Below are 27,695 nucleotides of genomic sequence, written 5' to 3'. Positions count from 1 at the left end.
GCTCACCCAGACAACCTTGGCTTCCTGTTGGGCCCCAAGTGGAAATTTGCGACAAATTATGGACAATTAAAGTCAGGCGTTAATGTTATTGCTTCTATGGCAATGGTCTAAGCCCATAAACACAAGCATTTTACGGCTTAATTGTTACAAACGGGTGTGCTTTTTTATAAATCTTATGCATATATGTATGGAATAGTATATATACATGGAATTCAAAGATACATGCATCTTGGTTTTAATTAACTTTTCTTACCTGCCTTATCCCTTAAGCCCATAGTAAATTCTCTTTCATTAGCAGCAAACAATGGTTAAGATCAAATTTATTTAAGGCGCTAGAGTTCCCATGGTGGCTCACCAGGTTACAAACCCGACATAGTATCCACAAGGATGCAGGTTCAGTCCCTGGCCTCGCTCTGTGGGTTAAGGACCCAGAGTTGCCATGAGCTGTGGCGTAGGTCACTGCTCGGATCCCGCGTTGCTGGGACTGTGGCATAGGCTGGCAGCTATAGCTCTGATTCGACTCCTAGCCTGGGAGCCTCCATATGGCGCAGATGTGGCTGTAAAAAGAAAAAAAGAGAAGAACATCTCTGATGTTTGTGGGGTGAGCGGTGTCCAGCCATGAGAGTGCCCCGCGGGGTTACGGTGGGAGTGGACCTGCCCAGAAAACCTAAGCCGAGAGCCCCACTATTTCCCCAGGAGGCCTCCCTTCGCTCCAGCCCGTTCCGACGATGGATAGTCAGCGTATCCACGGGATTCGGGCTCCCTTGTTGATTTCTTGGAGCATCGAATGTGCCAGGAAGTTTAATCCCTCTGGGGTGGGGTTTTGGTGTTTTCTAAGGAACTACCACTGCTGGAATGAAGCCTGGATGACGAGGCCCGATCTCCCGGTGGGATTCGGAGGTTGGCAAGTCGTGGACAGCACCCCCCAGGAAAACAGCGACGGTAAGCCTGCGTCCTCCCGCCGGGAAACCGCCGCCCTGCCCGTCTTCCTCCTGCTTTTAGGATTGCACCTGATGTGCGGGGAACACTCCCTCCCAGGGGAGGCCCTGGCTGAATTGTGCTTCCTGGCACATGGACAGTATTAACTACCTGCCAATCGGGGTTCGTTTCATTTCCATGGCCGGCTTTATTCTCATCATTTTTCTAACTTTTAGGGGAGAAAAAGCATAAAACTTACCCTCTGATTCATCAACTCTTGCTTTGATAAGCAGTTTTGAAGACAAGGGGAAAGATAGCCATGTAAGCACTTTTACGAGGCGATAAAATACACTTCAGCTCTCCCTGATACACAGTGATGGGATAGAAGGCAGGAGAAAAAATAAGGAACTCAAAAAATAATTACAGGTCAGCCTTTAAATTGTTTTTCCAGGGCCAGATTTCTTTTTAGGTTGTCTGATTTCTCCCAAAACTTGAATGTGGGGGTGCTTATCTCTAACTTGGGTTTGTTTTTTTTTTGTTTTTTGGTTTTTTTTGGTTTTGGTTTTGAGGGTTTTGTTTTGTTTTGCTTTTTAGGGCCACACCTGCAGCATATGGAAGTTGACAGGCTAGGGATTAAATTGGAGCTGCAGCCACTGGCCTACACCACAGCCACAGCAACACGGTAGGCGAGAATTCTACCACTGAACCACCAGTGCTGGCCATAGCAACATGGGATCTGATCCGTGTCTATGGCAATGCCGGATCCTTAACCCACTGAGCAGGGCTGGGAATCAAACCTGCATCCTCAGGGATGCTAGTCAGGTTCATAACCTGCTGAGCTGCAATGGGAACTCCTTTTTTGGTTTGGTTTGGTTTGGGTTTTGGTTTTGTCTCTACCTTGTAAACTCTGCTAGGGAGTGGCAGCTATACCTGCTCCCCACAACCCAGATTTTTATAAAATCACATCAGAAGCCTCCATATCTCTTTAACGTGAAGATTAAAAATCCAAGGCCTAGGACATTATCTTAATTTCCCCAAGTGTGGGTGGAAGATGTGGTGTGTGGATACACACATATACACAAATGTTATATACTCACAAGGGAATGCCAGCCAAATACTGGATTTTAAGAGAGAACGTCCCACACTTTCTGGTGCCCTCTGTTGTACATCACGACAAGGTGTCTGGGTAACTAATGGCAGCACGAGTCTCATGAATAGAGACAGACAGTTAACACTCAAAGGACTTGGTCAAAGTCGGCCTAGCCCGCTGACTTCCTGAATGCAAGTTGGGTTTTTGGCTCATGGGTGTGGCTAATGTCCAGATTCTCCAGTTAAGCCTTGACGTGTGTCCATAACCTCTAAAGAAACCCCCAAAAGCAAACCTGGAAACAAACAAACCACCACACACGTACGGGAGACCTGTCACTCTTTCCAACATCCCAGACACCGGTTGTAACAGAGCAAGTCCCGTCTAAGCCAACGGCTGGGCACTCACACACTGGGCCTGTCTGTGGTTGGAAGAATAGTGGGCCTGGCAGGAATGACGCTGTCCTATGCTCTTCTCGTGGCTCCACGTTTTGGTTGGCAGAAGCACTTCCAGCAAGTTCCTCTTGATGCCATGTGTAGGCCGTTGGCTCGTTGTGGCCGAGGAAAGCATTGAGACCACGTCAGGGATGAGGCAGAGGCAATTTTGTCTCTCCAGAGCCACCTTAGTGCTCTGACCTGTATCCAGACACAGAACCGAAGGTGACTGACTCATGCTGTCCTTGCTCTGTGTGATGCAGGCATGTACCGCTGTGGCCCGGCCTCCGTTCAAGCCATCAAGCACGGTCACGTCTGCTTCCAGTTTGATGCGCCCTTCGTTTTCGCAGAGGTACGTGCATGGCTGGGGAGGAGCTGCTCTCCTCCCCTACCTCTCCCCACGGAGTTCCCGCTGTGGTGCAGTGGGATGGGTGGGCGTCTCTGGAGCGCTGGGCCGCAGGTTTGTTCCCAAGCCCCGCACAGTGGGTTAAGGACTCGGCATTGGTGCAGCTGTGGCGTGGGGTCTGCCCCCCGGCCTGGGAACTGCATATGCCAAGGGGTGGCCAAAAAAGAAGAAGAAGGTCCCAGGCTGTTATTTCTAAGTTCCCCAGGTACACAGCATACGATTCATGCTTCCAGGGTTGACTAGGCGGCCTTCCAGCCTCTAGGCACCAAATGCTACATGCAATTCTTACTTAACATTTTTCTTTCCTTGATGTTTTGAGATTTTTTTCTCCCTGAAAGCAATGGCTTTACTAACCTTAGCTTAGTTCTCTATGCCCGTGCAATAGGTATCAACTGCTCCCAAGACATTAAGTGACTAAACGAATCACTCCGCTAAAATTGGTGGGGATGGTGCATGAACTGAAATGTCAGCACACATGCCTCCCCTCTGAGACCAGCCCAGCAGCTCGTGTAAAACAAAATCCAAACACACACCACCGGTGGTCTCAGGCTGGAGCTACACTCCGGGTTCTGCCTTTCCAGACATGGATGGAGAGGCGTTCCTGTCATGGCCCAGTGGTTAAGAACCCAACTGGGATTCATGGGGATGCAGGTTTGATCCCTGGCCTTGCTCAGAGGGTTAAGGTTCCGACATGGCCCTGAGCTGTGGTGTAGGTCACAGATGCGGCTTTGATCCTGCATTGCTGTGGCTGTGGTATAGGCTGGCAGCTGCAGCTCAAATTCAACCTCTAGCCTGGGGATTTCCATATGCCTGTGGGTGCTTCCTTAAAAATCAAAAAAAAAAAAAAAAAAGATGGGGGGAGGCAGCTGGAACCCAGCAGGCTTAGTGGGTGTGGCTGGGGACGGTGGGGAGGAGTCTGAAATCCTGGAGAACTGAGTGGAGGCTGGAAGCCGAGAAAACAGAGGGAGGGTACCCCAAAGAGAGCTCCGAACATCCAATTAAGTGTAAGAGATGCCAGGTAAAGGAGAAGGCTGGAGGCTGCTGCGTGTGGGGATGAGCAGCAGAATATGAGAGACTGAGATGCAGGACTAACCCAGGGCAGCGTGTCACCAATGAACACAGTGAGACCAAGTGTACGCCATGCAGTCACCTTGGCTACCGTTTGATGCTCTTAGCAACCCTTTAAACTGAGTGTCATTATTCTTCCCATTTTGCAGAAACAGGAAAGTCAGTCGAGAAGTGGTTGAAGGACCTTCCACAGTCATCTAAGTGTAGTGCTAAGATGTAAAGCCAGGCAGGCATCTGAGCTCATGCTGGTGATTACCATGCTGCTACTATTCCAGAATGAATGTTGTTAATATGCAGCAAGCTCTGTAGGAATTCAGCACCTGTGTCCTTTCAAAATGTGATTTTTTTAATGGCCACTCCCATGGCACATGGAAGTTCCCCGGGCCAGGGATCGAAACTGAGCTGCAGCTGCAGCAACACCAAATCATTTACCCCACTGCGCCCACCCGCATGGGAATCGAACCCGAGTTTCAGCAGCAACCTGCTGCTGGGTTGCTCAGAACTGCTGCAGTCAGATTCTTAACCCACTGTGCCACAGCAGGAGCTCCAAGAAACGTGATTCTTGATGGGAGGTGGAGGCACATAGACATTAAATGGCACTAATGCAAGGGGCAAATTGTCAGCTGAGCGGGGCAGGTGACAGAGGTCTGCATGTGTCCCTCCGATTGGGCTCATTGAGACGGATGCAGTAGGACTTGAGGAGGGACACCAAAGGTGACAAGAACTGTCTAGGGAGAGATGGTGACTTGGAGGCAGACAGAGGACAGCTGTGTGACGGCCACCGAAGGCTGAGCGCGGTATTGCCGGAGCCTCCTGGGCAGAGGACCAGGCATGGTCCCTGGAGGGATCTGAACTTGAACCAAATCTTGAGGGATGCTTAACTGGTAGTTGTTCAGGCAAACCGGATAAGAAAGAAGCCAGAGGAAGGAAAGGGAAAGAATTTTAGGCAGTGGAGCAAACTTGAGCCCTGAATGAATGGTGTGTGCAGACAGTTAAAAACTGTGCTGCAGGCTCCTGGAAAGTGATGTGTCGGGAGAGGTCCTGTGATGATCGGGAGACCCTGGACCTTCCGTCCTGAGAAATGGGCACTTCCTCCTGGAAAGGAGAGGCTTCCCACGGGGATGGGAAGGGGGCCTTGCAGGGCAGGTCCTGGGTGCCAGACACTGGGAAGGCTGAAGGGCTGGTAACAGGTGGGGAAGGAGGTGTGGCTGAGAGATCAACCAAGGAAATCAAATAAGCTTCCATATCATATCGAGGTAGCAAACCCGGAAACGCTGAGAACACAAAAGGGACAGCGTCTCTTCCACTGCACCAGCCATCACAGCTTCTAGAAGCCTCGGGAGAACAGGCAGGACTCGACTCGGAATGTCACTTTGGGAGTTAAAGAGGTAGCCAAACCTTGCCAGCTGCCCCTGGATCGTTTCCGATGCTACGCAGACTTCTTAATGGGAAGTCCCTCTAAGGCTCACCAAGCCTTGTTCCCGTATTTTTTTTTTTTTTTTTTTTTTATGCTTTGTTGCTGCAAAGGAGAGAGGAAGAGCTTTCCTCAGAGAGCGGATTGCCTCATAGCTCTTAATGCAAAGGCTTTTTGCTGTTATTAAATATAGATCGGGTGTTAGGGTGTTATGAATGTCATCGAGGCTCACAGGTTGTAATTACTGCCCTCTCACCCGCGGCAGGCTTGTCTGACAGCCTGTCCGGTTTGCTGCCTTGGCCTGAGCGCAGCCATTTCTAAGAGCTGTTCGAGCTGCTGCAAAGTGGGCGAGGACTCTCCTCCCGAGGGCGCTGAGGCGGGGACTCCCGGGAAGTCGCATTCAACTTGAATGAGAGGCTGCATGACTCAGGCCCTGGGCTGCATCCTTTCTCCCGCCCCCTTGCTGTGTAAGCCCCCTTTCTCCCCACCCCAGGCTGGTCAGCCAGCCCCAACACGCCTCTCCTCGGCTCTCAGCGGGCTGACTTTCGTGGTCAGTCCTTACTCATTTCCGGGCTGGACCAAGCACCATGGTCACTGACTTTTTCTGGTCTTCTCGGGGCCCCTGGAGTGAAGCCAAACTCCCAGAAAGATGGGTCTCCCAGAAAGCATCCCCCCTCTGCCCATTTCCTCTCCTCCTCCGTTTTGGAGATTTGCCTTTCCCATTGCTCGATTTCTTGATTTCTTCCTGGGAGTGAAGCTTGTTTCTCCATCTCCCACCCGGCTCATCCCTCAGCTCTGTAGTGAGTTTCTTGGTTCTGGAGGCCATCCTGCTTGTCTGCCCAGCTCGCAGCGGCCGAGATGCCTAAAGAGAGCAGAGCAGTTCCCTGTCTGGAGCTGCCCTCCCATTTCTCGTGTCCACTAAGCATTCGGGAGGCGCTGCTTCTCTTCTGTTGTAGCTTCTTCTGATTGGGTCTCTTGTCCCCTTCACACCATCCCACCCCAAATACGCACTCACTCCTGCCTGCCTTCCCTGGAACCGAGCTGATTTTTGCAGCAGCAGTGGCGGGCTCCTGCGGAGGGTGGGGGGACACGGTCACCACCCCATCGCTGTAGGAGCCACACCTTCCCAGCTCTGGGCCAGCCGTTCTCTGTACACAAACGGCGCAGATGCTCCTCTGCAGAGTCTCTGTTCTCAATTCAAGCTTGTTTATTTTGCTGCCGTTTAGCAGTCGCAGTCCCATTTTTTGGCATCTCCTAGTCTGATCTAAAACAATTGACCCATTCATCTAAATCACAGATAAAACTTTGGAATCACCTTGGCTTCTCTTTGTCGCCGTCCTCCTGAGACATCCTGCCCTACGAAGCTTCCAGAGAGATTATGGACCCACCACGCCTCTGGTCTCCATCGCTGCCCTCTGAGCTCGAGCTGTCGCCCCTGACTCCCCTCCTGCCTGCTCTCTGGCCCTTTTCCTGTTTATTCTCCACAAACCAGCCAGGATTATCCTTTAAAATGGAAATGAAAACAGGCCCCAAACCTTGTCACGATTCCCCGCGCCTGGACTACACAGTTGAGCATCAAGCCATGTGCGATTTATTTCTTTCTTTTTTTTTTTATTACTCAAATGAATGTATCACATCTGTAGTTGTATAATGATCATAACAATCTGATTTCACAGGATTTCCATCCCACAGCCCAGGCACATCCCCCCACCCCCCACACTGTCTCCTGCGGAGACCATAAGCTTTTCAATGTCTGCGAGTCAGCATCTGTTCTGCAAAGAAGTTCAGTCTGTCCTTTTTTCAGATTCCACATGTCAGTGAAAGCATTTGATACTGGTGTCTGTCTGGCTGACTTCACTTAGCATAATAGTTTCTGGGTCCATCCATGTTGCAAAAAAATGCTGGTATTTCATTCTTTTTAATGGCTGAGTCATATTCCATTGTGTATATGTACCACCTCTTCTGGATCCACTCCTCTGTCGATGGGCATTGAGGTTGTTTCCATGCCTTGGCTATTGCAAATAGTGCTGCAATGAACATTGGAGTGCATGTGTCTCTGCGAGTCGTGGTTTTCTCTGGATAGATGCCCAGGAGTGGGATTGCTGGATCAAATGGTAGTTCTATTTTGAGTTTTCTGAGGCATCTCCATATTGCTTTCCACAGGGGTTGCACCAATTTACAATCCCACCAACAGTGTAATAGGGTTCCTTTTTCTCCATACCCTGTGTAGCTCTTCATGTTTGTAAACGTTTTGATGATGGCCATTCTGGCTGGTGTAAGGTGGCACCTCATCGTGGTTTTGATTTGCGTTTCTCTAATAATGAGCGATGTTGAACATCTTTTCATGTGTTTCTTGACCATCTGTATGTCTTCTTTGGAGAACTGTCTGTTGAGATCTTCTGCCCATTTTTTGATAAAGCCTTGTGGGATTTCATGTGCCCCTGCTCCTGGGGCTTCCCAGCCACCCCCACCCCTGCCCATTTCCCTCCAGCCACACGGACCTCCTTGCTCTTCTGGAAACATCCACACAAGCTCTTCTGTCCGAGTCTTTACACCGACAGTTCTTCTGGCTGCAGAAGCTCTGGCCCCACCTCCTCCCCCTCTTCGCAGGTTCTGTTCCCCCACTTCATCCCGGTCTCTGCTCAACTCACTCCCCAAAGAGACCATCACTCACCCCACCTTCTGCCTAAAACGTCTCACCTGCCCTGGGGTTTCTGTCCTTCTACCCCGACTTAGTGTTTCTAAGTCTTCTTCTAGAATGAGTTTGTTTGCTGGCTTTTTAGCGCCACCCCTGAGGCATATGGAATTTCCGGGCTAGGGGTCGAATCGGAGCTGTATCTGCTGGCCTACCCCACAGCCACAGCAACGCAGGATCCGCACCTCATCTGCAACCTACACCACAGCTCACGGCAACGCCGGATCCTTAACCCACTGAGCAAGGCCAGGGATCGAACCCTCATCCTCGTGGACACTGCTTGGGTTCATTCCCACCGAGCCACCATGGGAACTCCTAGAAATAAGTTTCCCTCAGGTAGGATCTGCTGGGTTTTCTCATTGCTGAAAGCAGAGTCTGGCACGTGGCAGCCGTCAATACACACAGGAATGAATGAAGCCAACAAAAGTATGTGCATCGTGCACTGCTGAGAACAACGTCTCAGAGAGAAAGGGGCCAGGTGGCACCTTCCAGCACAGGTGGTCCTGGCGGGAGGTGAGGCAGAGGTGTGCAGCAGCAGGAAACACACACACACGGGAGCGTGGCAGCAGAACCAGCCCCTACGGGCTGAAGGAACGGCAAGCCCCCAGGGGGACGTCTGGCAGTTGTGCCGAAAAGGGTCCCAGGCAGAACCTGGGCGGGGCTCCCCGGCCTTCTCGGTGACGTGGCAGGAACCCCATCTTCTCTGCACAGCCTGCAGAGCCCTCACCTCCACTTGGGCACAAATGAAGGAAGCAGACTCTGTCCTGGGTCCTGAAAACCAGAGTCTCCCTCCCGAGTGGAGGGGAGCGGGGCCTCTGCCCACCGTGGACACAGGTTTACATTCCACGCACACAAGCACGGGTCTGCGGGGGAGCGGGGGGCTCTCTGGTCCAAGGGCCCAGCCCACCTTTGCTGAGCACCTGCGGCCCCAAAACATCCGAACGTTCTCTTGACACAAGAGCACATTTCAGAGTCTTTTCGCTGCCAAAGCTCTCCCCCTGCTCTCCACCCTGGTGCTCTGCAAGGGCCCGTGTCTGACCGGGAGTGGGGGTGGTACGCTGAAAAGAGCTAAGTTTGATGTCGGGGCAGCCTGGGTTCTGCAGGACCACAGCCTCTTCATTGTGCGGGTAGGCCTAGAGGAGCCCTAAGACTCCTTTCCTCCCCAAAGAAATTAAACATAGGACTTTCAAAGGAGGTGCCAATCTACTTGCCAGCCTTACAAGGGCGGCCTTATGGAACCCAGGCTCAGAGACATCCGGTAACTTGCCCCAAGTCACACAGCCTAGGTCCAGAATTCCTTCCACTTATGATGGTTCTCTCTGAGAGATCCAGCCGGTCCCGGGTGAGGGCCCATCACGGTCCTTTCTCAATCCCTCGGTGACAGTAATGTGCAGACAGAGTGGAAAACCACCACCCAGTAGCCGAAACCCAAAAGAAAGCCTGCAGACGAGACCTGGAAAGAATCCTTTCCCTCCACCCACTCCCAACGTGCAGGTGCAAAACCATTTGTGTGCGTCTCTCTCCTCTCCTCTCCCCGCCAGGGACAGTGTACTTGGCCTGGCCTGGGCTTTAGCCCATGTCACATGCCTAAGCTACGTTCAAGGGGAGACAAGGATTTAGCCACTTTCACGTTTAGCCTTGTCTCCCTAGAAAAGCGAAATCTGCTGTGAGGGTTGTTTATTAAGACAAGGTTTAGCATCGTTGTGACTGCAATTTGCAAGTAGGAAGGGCGCTGTCTGTGCGTGCCCGGCCCCCTCCAGGGGGAGCGCTGAAAGTCTCAGGAAGCTCTTTTAAAGTTTCCTTCACTTTTTCTCGTCTTTCTACTCTGCCGTCTTCCATTCGCGGCAGTGGTTCCCTTCACGGTCCCAGGGCAGCTGCGGCAGCTCCAAGCATCATTTCCCTTCCTGTGAAAACATTCGAAGGCAGCAGGGGAAAGGCAGTTTCCCCCGTGTACTTCTCTCCATTGGCAAAGGAGAACAGTCTTTCCCAGAAGCCACCCAGCAGACTGCCTCTTCTTCCTGGAAGTAGGTCACACCGTCACTGTCAGCCTAAAAGAAATCTGAGAAAGAGAGTACAGGGTGCTTTCTGTTCTGCCTCAGGAGGTAGAATTTGGCAGCAAGAAAAAGGAAAGAAAGAGTGGATGCTTTTTTTTTTTTTTCTTTAGGGCCACACCTGCACGGCATATGAAAGTTCCCAGGCTAGGGGTTGAATCAGAGCTGCACCTGCCTGCCTACGCCACAGCAACGCAGGATCCAAACCACGCCTGCAACCTACACCACAGCTCATAGCAACGCCAGATCCTTAACCCACTGAGAAAGGCCAGGGATCAAACCCATATCCTCGTGGATACCACTCAGGTTCTTAACCCACCAAGCCACAGTGGGAACTCCCTTTTTATTTATTTATTTTATTTTATTTTTTTACGAAATAGTCTTAAAAGTGCATGATGATAAACCTAGGCTGGATTCCCCTTCAGGATAGTTTTTAAAGTAAGTTTAGCACAGTGGACAATGCTGGAGAAAAGAACGTGTCTGCTCTGGGGACCCTGGATGCCCACACTCTTGAGAGCTGGAGACCTTGGTGACAAGGACATCTGATGGTGGCTCACGGTCTCCTCCCCTGTTTTTAGGTCAACAGCGATGTTATTTACATTACCGCCAAGAAAGATGGCACGCACGTGGTTAAAACCCTGGATACCACCCACATTGGGAAATTAATTGTGACCAAACAAGTTGGAGCAGATGGCATGAAGGATATCACAGATACCTACAAATTCCAAGAAGGTAAGTGGCCGTGATGGAACGACACCCTCTCCGCCTGGGTCCCCTTAGTGTCACCACGACATGTGTTCCAGAGAAGGCGTGGGCCTTTGTGGCCTTTGGAAGTTAGGGTACAGCTTGAGTGAGTACACAGCACACCCACATTTTCCATCCCATTTTAGTTCTGTTCGTCTGTTTGCTTTGAGCAGAATTCCCCTTCCCGTGGCTTTCAACATAATTGGTTCAAAGCCACATCTGTTTTCACAGAGAACAGACTTGCGGTTGCCCGGGGGGAGCTGGGGGGAGGGAGAAGAGGGATGGACGGGGCGTTTGGGGTTAGTAGGTGCAAACTATTCCCTTTAGAATGGATTAGCAATGAGGTCCTTCTGTACAGCCCAGGGAGCCCTATCCAATCTCCCAGAATAGACCAGGATGGAAAAGAATACAAAAAAGAAAGTGTGTGTGTGTGTGTGTGTGTGTGTATAAAAAACTCAGTCGTTTTGCTGTACAGCAGAAGTGGGCACAATATTATACATCAACTCTATTTTAATAATTTTTTAATTCTAAAAAATAAGAAAAAATAGTCATGTCTATTTCAACAGCCTATAGGATGTGTTCTTATTCATAAAAATGTGAAAGAACCTCCGTTTTAACTAATCCTATTAGAGACTATAATACAACAAATGTAGTTGCAGTTCGATGATGAAATTCACGTAACTGTTCGCATTTGTTTAGTATTTTTACAAACGGCTTTCACCGGCCTTGTGCCATGGAGGCCTCATGGAAATCCCTGAGGCAGCAATAACACAATATGGATACGACCCTGCCGTCTCACGACTTCAGGCCAATTGCGTCGAAGGGCCTGTCTCAATCATAAGATGATGGTGAGGTGATTTTGCTAACTTTTAGTGTGTGGACTGTTTCAAATGGAGCTTTTGAGTTCAGTCGCATCTTACTGAGTACTGAGTGCCAGCTGTTGACTGAAAAAAAAAAAAATGCATACCGTGAGAACAGGAGTTAAGTTTGCTTTGGGGCAAAATGAGGACTAGAGCCCAGGAGGCAGCATTTCAGAGCCAAAACCGCTCCGCAGAGGCAGGGGGACGGTCGGTATGGCTGGGATTTCGGTGCAGGGGAGGTGCATGCAAGCAAGCACACACTTTGCCAAAGGTCAGTGCTGGGCTTGTGAAGGTCACTGCTGGTCATGGGGAGTGGACGTCACCAGGCAGGATTTCAGCGCGTGTCTGGATCGGAGGAGAGGCAAGAACTGGGCTCACGGTTCTCTCCTGGAAACACCCAACTACCTGAAGACGCGTCCTGCCAGTTTTCCCACCCCGAGCGCAGCGTGCCTCACCCCGCATCTCCACCCTGGACTCTTTGGGGGGGGTGAAGGTCAGCCGAGGCGGCAGCAGCTCGTGCGTGAACCCTTGTAGGGGCAGGGGGCCAGGGCCCGTCTCCAGTTGGCCCTTCCTGACGCCTGGAATTGTGTTTGGAGCTGGGGAGCCCACAGTGAGCGGGACCCAGTTTCTGTTCCCGGCCAAGCGATGGGTGCATTCCGCCGAGGAGGGCTTTTCAAACGTACGAGGACACTTAGTCCAACCAGGAGATTCAGAAAAAGCGAAGCCCAATAAGAGAGGTCACAGAGCCCAGTTAAAGGCAGCTGGACCAGAGCTTGCAGGAGATGGGAACAGGACACAGGCCTGGCGGGGGAAGCAGCCAGTGGGTTTAGACCTCTGCAGACATGGCTGAAGCATTACTAAGCTCAGAGTGCCCTGAGGTCAGGAGTGGACAGGAGATGGAGGAGCCTGGGTGTCTCGGTGGGGACGTGGAATATATGTTAGAAATGATTCTCTAGCAGGGCTTCTTCAGAATGGCCTTTATTTTAGTGAATGGATAAAAATGAAGAGTCATTAGCATATACCTAAATATTCATCAGTTTTCCTGAAATGCTGAGTGCAGATTTTGTTTTAAATATTTTAGTTAGTCTCCCTGCTCTTATTTACAGAAACAATTTGCACTATAAAGAGAAAGTTGGCTGAAAGAACTCTCGTGCATAGTATTAGGAATTCAGGATTTTTGTCATCTGAACTAGTGAATTTGTGCTGTATTTCTGATACTTAGTTCTTCTCTTCCGCTGGTTATCATCCACTGCCCGAAAAAAAGATCTTTCTTTTCTTTTTGGATTTTTTTTTTTTCTAAAAAGAGAGTTTTTAAAAACATAAGCACAAGAAAACAAAACAAACACGCCACGCCCTATTGTTATAGAGTGACAGGTGGAAAGGTTTGGAAAAGAAAAAGTCCATTAAAAAAGTGAAAGGAGGGTGGCTCAGTGGTTAACGAATCTGACTAGGAACGATGAGGTTGCAGGTTCGATCCCTGGCCTTGCTCAGTGGGTTAAGGATCCAGCATGGCCATGAGCTGTGGTGTAGGTTGCAGATGCGTCTCAGATCCCGTGTTGCTGTGGCTGTGGCGTAGGCCGGTGGCTACAGCTCCGATTCGACCCCTAGCCTGGGAACCTCCATATGCCACAGAAGCAGCCCTAGAAATGGCAAAAAGACAGAAAAAAAAAAAGGAGCCAGCTGCCACATTCCTTCATGTCTTCATTCATCCTTTCAGCAACTTGCTGTTAACCACCTGCCATAGTCCAGACCCTTTGGAGGGATGAAGATGGGCACAGCCCTGCCTTCCCATCTAGCTGGAGAGACGGCTAGGAAGCCAGCCCTCCCCAGGCTGTGGGATGGGTACCCAGAGCACGGTGGGTGGAGAGATGCTCGGAGATCCTGGAGGACGTGGGTGGTGGCTCCCTGAGGCTGAAGGATCAGCTCTTCCCAGGAAAAGGCGGCAGGAACTCTCCCCCTGTGGGAGTTCCTGCTGTGGCACAGAGGGCTAAGAATCCGACAGCAGCGGCTCGGGTTGCTGTGGAGGTGCAGGGTGGCTCCCCAGCCCGTGGGCTCAAGGATCTGGTGTTGCCACAGCTGTGGCTTGGATTCAGTCCTTGGCCCAGGAACTTCCATATGCTGTGAGTAGGGCCATAAAAACAAAACAAACCCAGAAACCCCCTCTCCTGGTGTAGAAAGAGTCCTGAGCAGACAGCATCCAGAACGGAAGGCGAATCATGAAGACGTCATCCCAGTGAGCAGCTGTCCTCAGCAGAAGGTTCCGAGCTGTCAGCCACGGAGGGGCGGGGGGAGGGGGGTCAGTGTCAGACGTCAAGAGAGGAAGGACCGAAAGCCAGGTCGTGAAAGAGGAGTCGGGAGCCCGGCCGAGAAAGAGCCCCAGACTAAAGCAAGTAAAATGCGCCCGCTCTGAGTGAGTCTTCCCGCGGGCATCTGGGGAAGACTGACAGCATCCGTGCCCGTGCCTTCGCCACCCTGATTCTCATTGTTGAATCTCTCATAGAACTTCTCTGTCCACAGATGCGGAGTCTAGCCATTAATGTGCGGTGGGAAGTGAAAGCACAGGAAAAACTATGACCAGATTTAGGAATTTACTGTTTTAATTAACTAGATCGATCGTGGAAGGATCATTTTTCACTTCGAGAGCTAAAGCTTCATGTTAATTGTATAATTTTCTTTAAAATGAGGAGCTTCCCCTGTGGTGCAGTGGGCTAAGGGTCCAGCACTGCCACCAGCTGCAGCTCAGATTCAGTTCCTTGACCCAGGAACTTCCATGTGCCACAGGTGGAGCAAAAAATAAAATAAAATAAAATGGAATGGATAGAATAGAATAGGTAAAAAGAAGCAGCTATAAAACTTGGAAAACTAGAATGCTTACAACTTCTCCTGGGCAATATGTCATCTTCTGTGAGGATGTGGGCTCTCATTTCCTCCTCCCTCCATCAGTTATTCATTCCCTCTGTCACTTGTAGTTCCATCTTTCCTTCCCCATCAGCTCCCTCCTCGAAAATCTCACCTGTGTTAAAAGGCTTAGATGCTCTTTGTCAACAGCGTGTCCTCCCCAAAGTGGCCCACCCTTCTCTCCTCCTCGCCTCCACGGCCGCCTGCACCCAGCATCCTGCCATGCTCCTTTCCTTCCCTTCCTCACCTGTTCTGCCCTGAGTTCTGCCACCAGCACATCCTTGAGGCCCTTCTCTTCAAGGATGCCAAAGCATCTAATTGCCCCGTGGAATAAACATCCTGCAGACTTCAGCTTGCCTGAAACCACCTGCAGTTTTTCATGCTATTGCTCACTCTCAATTCTTGAGGTTCTCTCTCTGTTTCTAATTTTTTAAAATTTTAAAAATGTTTCTTCTTTATTTTTAATTGAAATTTAATTGCTGTACAATATTATATATTACAGGTGTACGAGATAGGAGAAGTTCTGCTCCGTTTATAGTTGTTGTAAAATACTGGCTATATTCCCCGTGTTCCACAGTACATCCTTGTAGCTTATGTTACACCTGGTAGTTTGTACCTTCTCCTCTCCCACCAACGTCATTGCCCCTGCCCCGCCTCCCCACTGGTAACCACTGGCTTGTTCTCTATACTGAGTCTGCATCTTTTCTGTTACATTCACTGTAGCTATTTTTAGATTCCACATAGAATTGATATCATACCGTGTTTGTATTTCTCTTTCTGACTTACATCACTTAGTATGAGAGTCTCTAGTGGCATCCATGATGCTGCAAATGGCAGACTTTCATTTTTATGGCTGAGTAGTATTCCATTGGCTATTTGCACCACATCGTCTTTATCCATCCATCCTTTGATGAACACTTAGATTGCTTTGAAGTCCTCTCTTCTCTTTGTTCCTATAATGCAGTTTTCTCCTTCCCAGCCTACCTGACTCTTTCTTCCGTCTTCTTCTGCAACTAAGAATGCTCCTTTCTTTGCCTGCTCAGAATGTTACTTCCTTCTAGGCTTTCTTCCTTCTTTCCTACCCACTCGCTGGTGTCAACATGCTGTACATACTGGTCATTCCCAAGTCTGTCTCCAACTTAGACGTCACTGCTCAGCCCCACATTCACCTCAATATCCCATAGGAATCTGAAACTGAACCTCCCCGAATGCCACCTTCCCTCGCTCCCTCCCCACACCTGTACTCTCTGCCCCAGTGAGGAGAACCTCGGTCCACCCAAATTTAGCATCTTGAAAATTGGTCAAGCAGCAGCTCCCCTAACCGACCCCTTTGAAATAGTTCAAATCACCTCCTCTCCTCCATCTCCGTGGCCACTCTCTGCGAATCAGACAGCGTCAGTCTCAGAAGCCCATCAGCCCGATACGTGGGGAGTGGCCAAAAAAAGTTAGTTTCCACTGTTGCTGGTCATTCTGGTATCACTACCGTGCCTCTGAGATTAGCTTTTTCTCCTGGATGCACCTGCTGTAGCTTCCCTGTTCCACTGCCCTCCTCACCTTCTTTCCGCACACCCACGTCATTGCCTCCAAACTGACACATTTCAGATAAAAATCTCAGCTGTTGCTGCACTGATTAAGAGCCCCTACTCTCCTCTGTTGCCTCCAGAGTCTTCCAGCCAGAACTGGCCACGCCTCTGCTCTTTGCCTTTTTGCTGCCCCCTGCCCTTAGCATCTCCTGACCACGCCCCCAGTGCCTTAAGCAGGTGCCTGACCACGCCCCCAGGTGCCTTAAGCAGGTGCATGACCACACCTCCAGGTGCCTTAAGCAGGTGCCTGACCACACCCCCAGGTGCCATAAGCAGCAGCCAGGTGGGTGGCTGCCAGTTCCTTCAACGAGCCGGCCTTCATGCCTTTGTTCCCCCTGCGAGAGGAAAATCCCTCTCAGAACCCTCCCCTGACCCCCGACACCTTGAGCGAGATGTCAAGTCTGTGCCCCATGCTGCCCACACCGCCCACAAAGTCTGACCCAGCATCGGTGATGGATGTGTGGGTGGCGGCCCCTCTCCTTGTCCCTTAGACCCGCGTGGGAAGGGCTGTGCTTCTCGCCTGGGCCTGGACATTACAGGGGCTCACCCAGCATGAGATGACCAAAGGCATGGCAGCACAGGTAGCTCCTTCACAGGTGGGCTTACCTGAACATCTCATGTCCTCAGCTAGACTGTTTACTGCTATAAAGATGAAAAGCTCTGTCTCTGGATGAAAGCAAGGTGTTTCTCCAAATTTCGATCCTGCCAAGCCTCTGTGCCAGGCTGGGTCCCGGGTCGCGGGGACACGGAACTTACGTTCTCGTGGGGGAGGTAACGTCACCTGGTGACACGTCCTGGGAAAGGAAGGAAAGCCAGTAATGTGTTAGTGAGAGAGGAGAGGGCGGGCTCATGGAGGTGGGGACCTTTGAGCCAAGACCTGAACAATGAGAAGATGCGCGCCAGACCAGAGGGGCCTCTCATCACACCCAGTTGATGGGGAGGTGGCTTTGACCTTGCCATTCTCCCTGGGCACTCAGTTCACGGCCCTTACTGAGTTATGCAAGTCCTTGGAGGAGCACAGATCGCAACTGCAGAGGGCAGGGTTTCTGCCCAGCTGGGGAAGCTCTGCGCTTCCCAGGACCACTCCAGCCTGGCTCTCCGGCTGTTCCTGCTCACAGGGACAGACTGGTCCCCAGAAGGAAACTAGAGGCTGCTCCACCTGCAACCCACTGTCAAGTCTCTCCCAGCACCCAGGAGCTTCCACTGCCCCTCCCCCACGTGGCCAGATCAGCCTGTCCCCAAGGGGGCACCTCTGCCCTATTCCCGCTGCTGGTGTTGGTTCACCTCCCGCATTTTGCCTAAATGCATATCTGGTGCCCATCCAAAGCGATAATCATTCGTGCTCGCTCTCACCAGATGCTCTCTGCTCCAATGGCTCAGGGCACCTCCCTCGTCCCAGCCCCTCCTTCCCTAATATCATCTCCCTCTTATCGACTGTAAACTTGTGCTCAAGCCAGCGCTTGTCCGGGACCAGTTGTTTCTGGCACATTCTTGTAGTCTCGATGCTCAGAGAAATTGTCAACACACCACACACACAAAATACTCACTGACGTGGTTTGCAACCTCTGCCGGCGTTTCCTCTGCCTTTGCCGTGTCCTGGTGGTGGCTGCTGGTTCTTATGTGTGTCCTGCCTCTACCCACCGGCCAACCCTACCCTGTACGCGCCCTTAGTTTACAGACAAGGAAACAGATGGTAATAACAGTGCCTACCTGGAGGAACCGTTTTGAGGATTCAGTGAGCTGGGGCACAGTATATGCCTCACCTGTCACAGAGTTAGCTCTCAGGGACACTTGGTACTGCCATTAACCGACTGCTTTGTCTCTGCTGCATTTTGTCATTAAGTGGGAGGCATCCTAAAATGAATGTAACTCTAAAAGCCAGTGTTTTTATTTCAAAGTGGGTCTTCTTTTGCTAGCCATTCCCATGACTCGTTTTTACAAGCCCAAGAATTTACCCCTCTGTCGTCCACGTGCGCTAAGATCTGCCGAGAGGCCTTCGGAGGGTCAGCCCACCAGCCTGCAGTCGCAAGCTGCAGGTTCTGAGCCGCAACCTATACCTGCATTTCTCAATCTTCCCCCCCACCCCACCCCCCGCCGCATGAAGCTACTTTTGATTCTTCCAGCTCCCCCACCTTCATCTCCACCACCACCACCCTGGGAACCCTTCATGAGACATTTCCCTAAAATCGGCACACACATCAGACTACACTCCCAGAGGCCGAAAAGTACGCCTCATTGGGAGTTCCCATTGTGGCTCAGCTAGTATCCATGAAGACGCGGGTTTGATCCCTAGCCTTGCTCCGTGGGTTAAGGATCTGCAGTGAGCTGTGCCATGGGTCATAGACGAGGCTCGGATCTGGCGTTGCGGTGGCTGTGGTGTAGGCCGGCAACTGCAGCTCCAATGAGACCTCCAGCCTGGGAATAATAATCACGCCCCCTCAAGGCTGGGCTCCGTCTCGGAACCTTGGCCAGGCTACGGGATGCTGTGAGCATCCTGGAGGCGAGAGGGCCCAGCGCTCCCCATGGGAACTTGGCCCCAGAGCCCTGTTAGGGAGGGCTCGCTCATGGAGAGCTCGGTCGGAGAGGCACAGGCGGGCGTGGCTCAGACAGAGTGGTGTCTGTGCCCTGCTGGAGCAGATGGCGACAGAGAAGGACGCGGGCAGGGCTGGAGCTGCCCAGGGGTCAGCTCACTAGGAGCGAGTGGGACAGGCCCAGGTATGGAGAGCCATGAGCAAGACAGGTCTTGTCGGGACCCACGAATGGAGACAGCTCACGGTGCAGAAGGTGGGACAGCGAGAGGCAGCTCTTCCAGCTCCTGGCTCCCTGGTTAGGACCTTGGGGGGAGGTAAACCCATCCCAGTTTGAGAATTTTAGCACAAGTTCCTGTGCCGCCCACAGCGAGGCCTCCAAAACATGGGAGTTTGGAGTGGAGAAAGGTTTACTGCAGGCTACGCAAGGAGACCAGTGGCTCATCACCCCCAAAACTTTAACTCCCCAAACCAAACTTGTAAAGCAATTTTAAAAGCCAGGAGTTCCTGTCGTGGTTCAGGGGTTAACGAACCCAACTAGCATCCATGAGGGTGCGGGTTGGATCCCTGGCCTTGCTCAGTGGGTTAAGGATCTGGCGTTGCTGTGGCTGTGCTGTAGGCCAGTGGCTACAGCTCCGATTGGACCCCTAGCCCGGGAACCTCCATATGCTGCAGGCGCAGCCCTAAAAAAACAAAAAAAAAATTTAATAAAAAAAATTAAGCAAATAAAAGCCAGGTTTAGGGGGAGGGGTGGGTCACAGGGAAGTGATCAGCTTGTGCACAATCTTCTGATTGGCTGACGGCGCCGAGTGGGCGGTATCAGAAGCATTGAGGTCCTCAGTCCTTAGGCGCTTGCTCGGGGGCCTAGGGCTCTGCGCTGGAGCCATTAAGTAGTTAATATCTTGCCTTCGGCTGAGGGGTGGGATTTTCACCTTTGTAAAGCAGCTCAGGAAATGTGCCTCAGATGCTGTTGTCTGGGTGTTTGAGAGGAGGTGGGGAGGGTTCTGTCCCAGGAAGGCCCCACAGGGCCCTGCTGCTCCGCGACAAGAGTGAGATTTTGCCCGTTTTTACCCGCTGAACCCTGAAGCAGCGGCCCTGGAAAAACAGCCCTTAGAGTCATAAGCGCCGTAGCCACTTCTGATCAGATAGGGTCGTAACTGTCTGGGAACTTGATCGAGCCGAATTCCGAACTGGGGACAGTGATGATGGCAGCAGCCTCAAAGGGAAGACGTGGGGCTTCCAGAGGTGTTGCCGAACCTCGGCCTCCGTCTGCGGGTGCTGAATTGAAACACAGAGACAGAGTTTGGAGTAAAGGAGAAAAAAATAGCTTTATTGCTTGGCCAGGCAAAGAAGGCCACGGCAGGCTAATGCCTTAAAGATTGTGCTCCCCCAGTGGAAAGAATTGCGAGGCGTTATATAGTAAAAAAAAAAAAAAAAGGAGAAAAACAGGTTTTTAGGTAGGACTCAAGACTGGGACAAACATGTATATTCTTCTTTCTTTGGAGGCGTCAGGCGATCTCAAAGGTGCCACTAGGAGGCCTCGGCCCGATCATGCTGTAGAATTCCCAGAAATCCCCTCAGAGCACCCTCGAGGAAGACAGAAAACAGCTTTATTTTGCCGGCAGGTCCATGGGGAGTCGCTTCCCAATCACGCACCCTGAACAGAAAGGGGGAGATCCATTGATAGCGCTCGCTTACGTGTCTAACATGCTACAGTCACCTTGAGTTACAGGCAGGATGCAGAAAGATGTACAGCCCCACAGAATGCTCTATATTGTTACTTTAAGGATTGGCCTCAAGCACAATCCAGCTATTCTGGAATTTTTTAGAGCCATCGGGGCTCAGAGTTTCTCAAGTTCGAATGACCTTGCTTTTCTCAGCGCCCTCGTATGAGTCACCTTAAGCTCACCATGGCGGACGGTGGCAGCAAAATGGCCTCGCTCTTGCCGAGACCCGCGTCCCCTTTTCCACACCCCACAAGCACGGTGGGGGTCTTCTGGGTCATCGCCTAGAATAACAGTACTTGCGAAAGGGCGTATGGATCAGAGAGTAGAGCCAACTCAGAAGGTTCCAGAAAAACATCTTGTCCTAATAGCCTTCCACCCGCCCGCGATTCTGCTCCGGGGCCTCATCTTTAGTTTTGCTGGTGATTGTGTTTGGGATGTGATTAAGCCGGGGAGAAGGACAAGGAAGGACTCTCAGCCGTTCGGTTTCAAAGTGTTCGTTTCTAAAAGAAGCGGAGGGATGTAACTTTTCCCTTAGGTGTAAGGATGTCTGTGTTATGTCTTCCTCGGGAGGGAACCGGGATCCTGTCCCAAGGCTGCACTGTTGCTGCTGGACTGTTCCTCTCTGTCCCCCATCCGCAACTGTCTGAATGGATCCCTTGGAACCCAGGGAAGGCCATGGGGGCTGAATGAAGCCCATTTCCTAAGAACAAGAAATGGGGGACACAGAAAGGCTTTTGCACCCAGGAGCCCCACAGGGCCGTGTCTGGTTTCACACGGCCAATTTTTCTCAGCATGCCTCATCTTTAGCTTATGGGTGGTGGTGTTTAGGGTGCAATTAAGCCAGGGAGAAGGACAAGGAAGGACTCTAAGCTGTTCAGTTTGAAAGCATTCGTTTCTAAAAGAAGCCTATATTATTCCGTGTCTCCCTTGAGAGGGCACCAGGCCCCTGCCCAAGGGCTGTACCATCGTTTCTTGAAGGTTCCTCCCTTGTCTCTGCATCCCCTCCCTTCCCTGATGGGCAGCTGTCTGAAGGTGTCCCTTGGAACCCAGGGAAGGCCACGGAGGCTGAACGAGGCCCATTTCCTAAGAACAAGAAATGGGGGACACAGAAAGGCTTTGTGTCCAGAGCCCCACAGGCAATTACAGCGCACGCTGCCCGCAGCGCCCCGCTCATGAGGGCGACTTTGTCGTGGGTGGGGTGCATTCCTCTGTCCTCATCTCTGCCCCTTTCCTAGGTCAAGAAGAAGAGCGGCTGGCCCTCGAAACTGCCCTGATGTATGGGGCTAAGAAGCCCCTCAGCACAGAGGGCATCCCCAAATCCCGGTCCGACATCCACATGGACTTCGAGGTGGAGCGCGCCGTGCTGGGCAGAGACTTCAAAGTCGTCCTCACCTTCAGAAACAACAGCCCCACCCGCTACAGCGTCACGGCCTATCTCTCGGGCAACATCACCTTCTACACCGGCGTCTCCAAGGGGGAGTTCAAGAACGAGACGTTCAATGTCACGCTGGAGCCCCTGTCCTGTAAGTGAAGTGGGGGGCACCGCGCTCTCCGGGACGCGTCCCCTGCTTTCCCGTCTGGCTTGCTGCTGACTCTGCCCCCCTCCCCATCAGAACGTCCTGTCCAAGTTCGAGTTCTGGCCCAGAGCTCAGGAGCACCAGCCCCAGGGGAGGCCCCCCTTTTTCTAGAAGGACCACCACTTCCATTCTGCACAGACGTGAGCACCCACCTTTTCAGAGCCTAGGGCCCCGTGAGTCCTGAACACTGAATGTCGCTTTACTTCTCGTAGCGTCCAGGGGAGGGGGGGCTGAGGATCTGAAGCATCAGCGCCCACGGGGAGCTGGTCGCAAATGCAGATGCTCAGGTCCCGCCCCAGGCCTTCGGAATCGAGATCAGCGTTTTTCACAGGATCTCAGGAAGAGCAGGCTTCCTGGTGCTCAGGAAAGTCGCTGACGCTCATGTCCCAGAAGCAGGCCAGCTGGTGGTCCCTCTCTCCCAACTTAGGAACGGCTTTGTGGGGTTGGGGGAAGGCTGCCCAGCAGGGGTGGTGTGTTTGGCTTTACCACTTGGGGCAGCGTGATCTGTCCGGTGGGCGGGGTCAGGAGAGCCCAGCCTGAGGAGAGAAAATTGGAGATTCAGGATGCGCTGTCCAGGAGCCTCTGAAGGGCACTGCCGGTCCAGCCGTCTCCCCAGGCTTGCGTGCTCTCTCTTTCTCTCTGTGTCTTTCTCACCTTGATCCCTCCAGCCTCCCTGGCACAGACGACCTTCCAAAGCATCTTCTTCACCCTAAACAACTCAGAACATTTTAAGCAGGACTGGGGTTGACGCGCCGCAGCGTGCCCTGGGGGTTGCACCGCCCCCCTTCTCGTATCCTGGGGTACTAGCATGTGATGTGTTCAACAGCTGGTGACTCAACGGGCCCAGTGAGTCAACCAGGAGAGCCTGGTGTCCAGGCGAAGCACGACACGTGAGACAGAGCAGACTGGAAACAGCCAGCACTTCTGGAAACCAGATCCATTGACCTGATTTGTGGCACAGAAAAAGAAATGGAAAAAAAAAAGAGAGAGAGAGAGAGGTATAAGAATAGTCATTTGTATAAAGCAGAGGCCGGTAAGACCATGATGCCACCTGGGGATGACCAAAGGCTCGTCTCAGTTGTTTGCAAGCTCCCTGGATTTTGTGTCTGTCCCACGCCACGGGAAGTCCCCTCAAGAGACTTCAGAAAGACATTCCCAGGAAAAATGGAAACTATTCCTAAAAGTCCTAATTCCAAGAAACCTCCCTGAGCTTAAGCACGCAGATCTCCCAGCTTCAGTAGCGAAGCCAACAATTAAGAAATGGTCACAGTATCTTTCTTGGAAACTGGAAGATCTAGTACTGGGAAGCCAAGCAGTTCTTACAGAAAAGGGTGGTCACTATAAGGTGCCAAGGAAAGATTCATCACAACTGTTTAGGACAGACAGACCGACACGCCGTGGACCTGAGGGAGCCTGAGCCTTGAAGCTGGACACATCCAGACGCATTTCAGCTGTGACTGTGTGACCTACTAGCTGTGTGTCCCTGGGCAAGTTACTTAAGCACTCTGAGCTCATGCTGTGTCCATCCCTGGGTGGCTGGAGTCCCCCACACACACCTTGAGTTAGTGCCGCCAAGTCCGGGTACTGTTTTGCGCTGGCCATGCAGCAGTGAGTTGCTCGTGGAGTTCGAGATCCCCTGGGGAGAGGCAGGGGAAATCAGCAGTGACCAGTCAAGCTCGTTACGATGTGGTGCTGCCTAGAACAGGAAAACACAGCACAGGGTACGGAAGGCGGAGCGTGCTGGTGGGGGTGGGGTCGTCAAGGAAAACCGCTCTAACGGGGACAAAAGAAGGGAGTTAGCTTTCCAGCGGGGGTGGGGGTGGGGGAAGCAAGTGTAAAGGCCCTGAGGCCAGCACTTGTCTGCTGCTGTGTCCTAGGAGCGGCAAGGAGACCAGAGTCGGGAGCAGGGCTGTCCGGTGGAGGGGGTGGGTACAGACCAGGTAAAGACCAGAAAGACCCTTGTGAGGACTTTGGCTTTGATTCCGGGTGAGAGAACCATGGGAGGGTTTGAGCAGAAGCTGCCCTGGTCTAACTTGGGTTCTAAGCGATCCCGCTGGCTGCTGTGTTCAGACAGACCACAGGGGAGGAGGAGCTGAGCTGAGGACAGCTTAGGATGCTCTTGGCCAGGTGGTGGCGGACGTGAGACAGGCCGTGGGAACCGTCGGATCTGCGCCTGTGCTGAAGGGAGCCGCTGCAGGATCTGTTGGCAGCTTGGATGTGCCGTGCGAGGGATGGGGCCGTAGAGGGAACTAAACGAGATGATGCATGTAATGGGCTTCCCACATGCAGGTTCTCCTTAAATGTTAACTTCTAGGAGTTCCCATTGTGGCGCCGTGGAAACAAATCTGACTGGGAACCGTGAGGTTGTGGGTTCGATCCCTGGTCTCGCTCAGTGGGTTAAGGATCCAACGTGTAGTGCAGGTCATAGACGTGGCTCGGATCTGGCGTTGTCGTGGCTGTGATGTAGGCCGGTGGCTACAGCTCCGATTCGACCCCTAGACTGGGAACCTTCATATGCCATGGTTATGGCCCTAAAAAGACAAAAGGACAAAGAATTAAAAAAATAAAAAGTAGACCCCAGTAAAAGAAAGCAAATAAGCGAGGGAGAAACCGTTTGTGAAAAGCCAGTTAGAGTAAGTTGTGGGCCAAGGCAGGACATACCATCTTGGAGGCTGTTTCAACTCGTTTTCAGCTGCATCAGTATTTTCTCATCGTCAACTCTTGAGTTGGCCTTTGGAGACCGAGGGAAGGCCTGAGAGGTGAAAGGAAGAGCCTTTTATTTCAAAACACAGGGACTCGGGGGCTTGTCCACAGCTTCACTCACAAGAGTGCTATCTCTCAACCCCTGCCCCCTCTTCCCCTGAGCCAGTAAGAGCTTGAGCTCGTCTAAGTCAGGCTGGAACAGCGTGATGCATCAGGCATCCATCCAGGGGTGGCTGATCCAGCCGAAGCCTGACTCGGGGTTCACACGGCTCCCACCCCGAGGCCGGTCCTGAACAAGCTGAAGGGAGCTGGGGACCGTTTCTCACTTTACCCTGCAGGTAGGTGGCCGTCACTCTATGCAACAAATTGCATGTCGCCACCTGAAATAAACCGCCGTCGGCTGCCAAAAGCCACGAGAGAGCTTTTTCCTAGACCCTAATGGAGCAGGTCAGGGCGCCTTCCTGAGAGGCTGCATGGCAAAGAAAGTTTTCCAAGAGGAAGGCACGGCACATTTTCCAGATTGATAATTCAAGGCAATGCGTGGGCTCCAATCAGTTGGGAAGATTCGAATAACTTCAACCTCCCAGTACCTTCAAAGGTGCTATCATTTCCACTTGGCTATATTTAGTTGCCTTCGCTTTTTGGAAAAGAGATGAGGCAGCTCCCGTCTGTGTCTCCCCTGGCTTTCCCCAGACACCGTAAATGATGCTGGCAGGATCCCAGCTCCAGCGCTCATAGAATGAAAATCTATTCTTCTTTCTCTTGCCACGTTTAATAAACTTTATCTAGAACAATTTCTTGTGCAGTGGCAAATCACAGCACTTACATAATGCACTATTTCAGGAGCTCCACGCTCTGGGGCTCAGAGACACAGCCCAGTTTCTTAAGTGCCAAGGTTTCATTCTACCTCAGAGAAATCAACGGTCTCCGGGCCGACGGGAGCAAGGGAGCCAAAGCCTCTGTGAAGATGGGTAGAAGGAAGCTGGGCACATCTCACCAGCCTAAAAAGCCCAGTGGCCAAACCCAGCCCTCTACGAATAGCCAGAGGGTATGGCCGCTGTTCTCTGGTTACTGGAGGCAGCTGGAGGCCAAATGGACGTTCTCCGGGGCCTGTCATTTTGCCGCTCCATCTGGCCCCATCTGAGCGAGTGAAAATAATCTGAGGTTGTCCCCAGCTGAGGACCACCGTTGTCGTCTTCTGGACGGCCCCCTGCCAGGGGAGCCATGGAGGAAGCAGGGTCTAGGCTCAGACCCAAACAAGGCGACACAAGTCATTCAAAAGGGCAGAGTTCCAGGGTCAAGGCGAGATCATAGCTTCAAAAGGCTGGCTCAGCGTGGAGGGGCACTGCCCCAGGAGGCAAGGCGGGTTGTCTGCTGCTCGTCTGGGGCACACCAGTAATAAGTGTGCAGCCCGTGGCTGTCTCTCAGCCCCGCATCGCTGACCATTAGGCTGGAGAGTTGTGGGACCTGTCCTGTGTCTCGCAGGATGTTTAGCAGCACCTTGGCCTCTACCCGCCAGACGCCAGCAGCATCCTCCAGCTGGGCCAACCGCAGGTGTCTCCACGGAGTCCCAAACATGCCCTCAGGGCAGACTGGCACCCAGCTGCCACCCCTGGTCTAGGACGCCCATCCTTGCCATTTTGCCAGGAGTTGAGTGGGTCCTGGGATGCAGGGCTTTGTTTCAAAGCAGAGACTGTCCCGACTCCGCCGGTTCTGCCCTAACACCACCCCAAACCCGGCTAGAGCCTCCTGTCTCTGGGAGCCGCTCCAACTTGAGGAGCTTCAGCTGCGCATTGTGTTCACATGCAGGTCCTGACTCCCGAGGTGGGGACGGGGCCTGAGCACCAGCTCCCAGTGGTAGGGGCGCTGCTGGTGTCTGCAGGCCACACAGGAGCAGCAAGGAGCTGGCCTGGAAGGGCCGGGCCTTCCGCTGGACCAAGGCTCTGTGCAGGGCTGATTCTGGAGAGGGGTGTCCCCCTCGTGGTGGAGCAGTGCTTCTTCTCAACTGCAGAATTTCAAAACAAGGCCTGGGCCCCAACCTCCAAGATTCCAATTCAGTCGGTCTGGGGTGGGATCCAGCAGGACATTTTTCAGTGTCCCTGAGGCATGGTGAGATGGAGCCAAGACGGCGAATGCTTCAGCAAGAGGGTCAGCGGTCCCAGCACCTACTTACCGGTACAAGAACCTTGAAGCAGATGCAGAGCACAGCCTGGTACACACCCTCATCCGGGAGCCCACCAGGCAGGCGGCCTCCCTGCGTCTTGCTCACCCCACAGGGCCTTCCACCCGCCCCACCCCACCCCACCCCACCCGGAACCCGAGGGCCGCTCATGACAGAGCGCTAAAACCAACACCCTCTGCACCTTAAACCACCCACCGTGGGACTCGTTTCCTTCAATAACTTCCACTGGAAGGAGGAATCTTTGGCCAAAGGTGGACAAAGCTCTGGTGGAGACACTGAATTCCATGCAGGGGCCCGCTGAGCCCAGGTAATGGTAACGGCAGGGGCTGGGCCCCTGCCCAGGCTCGGCCTGCAGAGCTGCCCTCTGCCCTCTTGCGTCCTGGGCTGGGGGAAGGGACCGTGGGAGAAAGCTGGCAGTGCAGCCACACAGATCTCACTGCTGCCACCGGGGCCACTGAGCGCCCGTCCCAGCCCAGGTGGTGCGTGGGGAGCCAGGACCAGTCCCCACCCTCCAAAATCAACCTTCCTGGCCTGTCCCCAACCTAAAAGTAGTGACTTGAGGACACAAACCTTCGGCACAGAGGTCTCTTAAGCTGCAAACAGGAGACGCGGTGGGAGAGTGTTGAATGCTTAGGGTGAAAACTGGTTTCAACCGCTTCTTCCCCTTAATAGAAAAACCAAATCAGCCTGATCCAGTAAAAGCAGGAAAGAAGGGGCGGAGCAAAGGAAGCAGGACAGGGATCAGGTCGTCTAGGGCTTTACAGGAGGGGCCCTGGCCTGCGGAGATGCTTCCTAAGGCAGGCGGGCCCACACCCCCTCG

The 27,695-nt window shown here is 52.5% G+C and overlaps 1 protein-coding gene across 1 annotated transcript in view; it reads left to right on the top strand.

The window, feature by feature from the left end:
- The window catches only part of F13A1 (coagulation factor XIII A chain), a 149,508-nt gene that overhangs the window by 103,384 nt on the left and 18,429 nt on the right, over nucleotides 1–27,695 (top strand). The window contains exons 9-12 of the mRNA XM_001927630.7: nucleotides 839–942; nucleotides 2,703–2,791; nucleotides 10,652–10,805; nucleotides 21,649–21,936. Coding sequence (XP_001927665.3) covers nucleotides 839–942; nucleotides 2,703–2,791; nucleotides 10,652–10,805; nucleotides 21,649–21,936 — 635 coding nt within the window. The remainder of the gene's footprint in view (nucleotides 1–838; nucleotides 943–2,702; nucleotides 2,792–10,651; nucleotides 10,806–21,648; nucleotides 21,937–27,695) is intronic.

This window comes from Sus scrofa, chromosome 7 (assembly GCF_000003025.6).
Source record: "Sus scrofa isolate TJ Tabasco breed Duroc chromosome 7, Sscrofa11.1, whole genome shotgun sequence".
In the NCBI taxonomy this organism is placed as follows: Eukaryota; Metazoa; Chordata; class Mammalia; order Artiodactyla; family Suidae; genus Sus; species Sus scrofa.
This window is presented reverse-complemented; position numbering and strand designations above follow the sequence as displayed.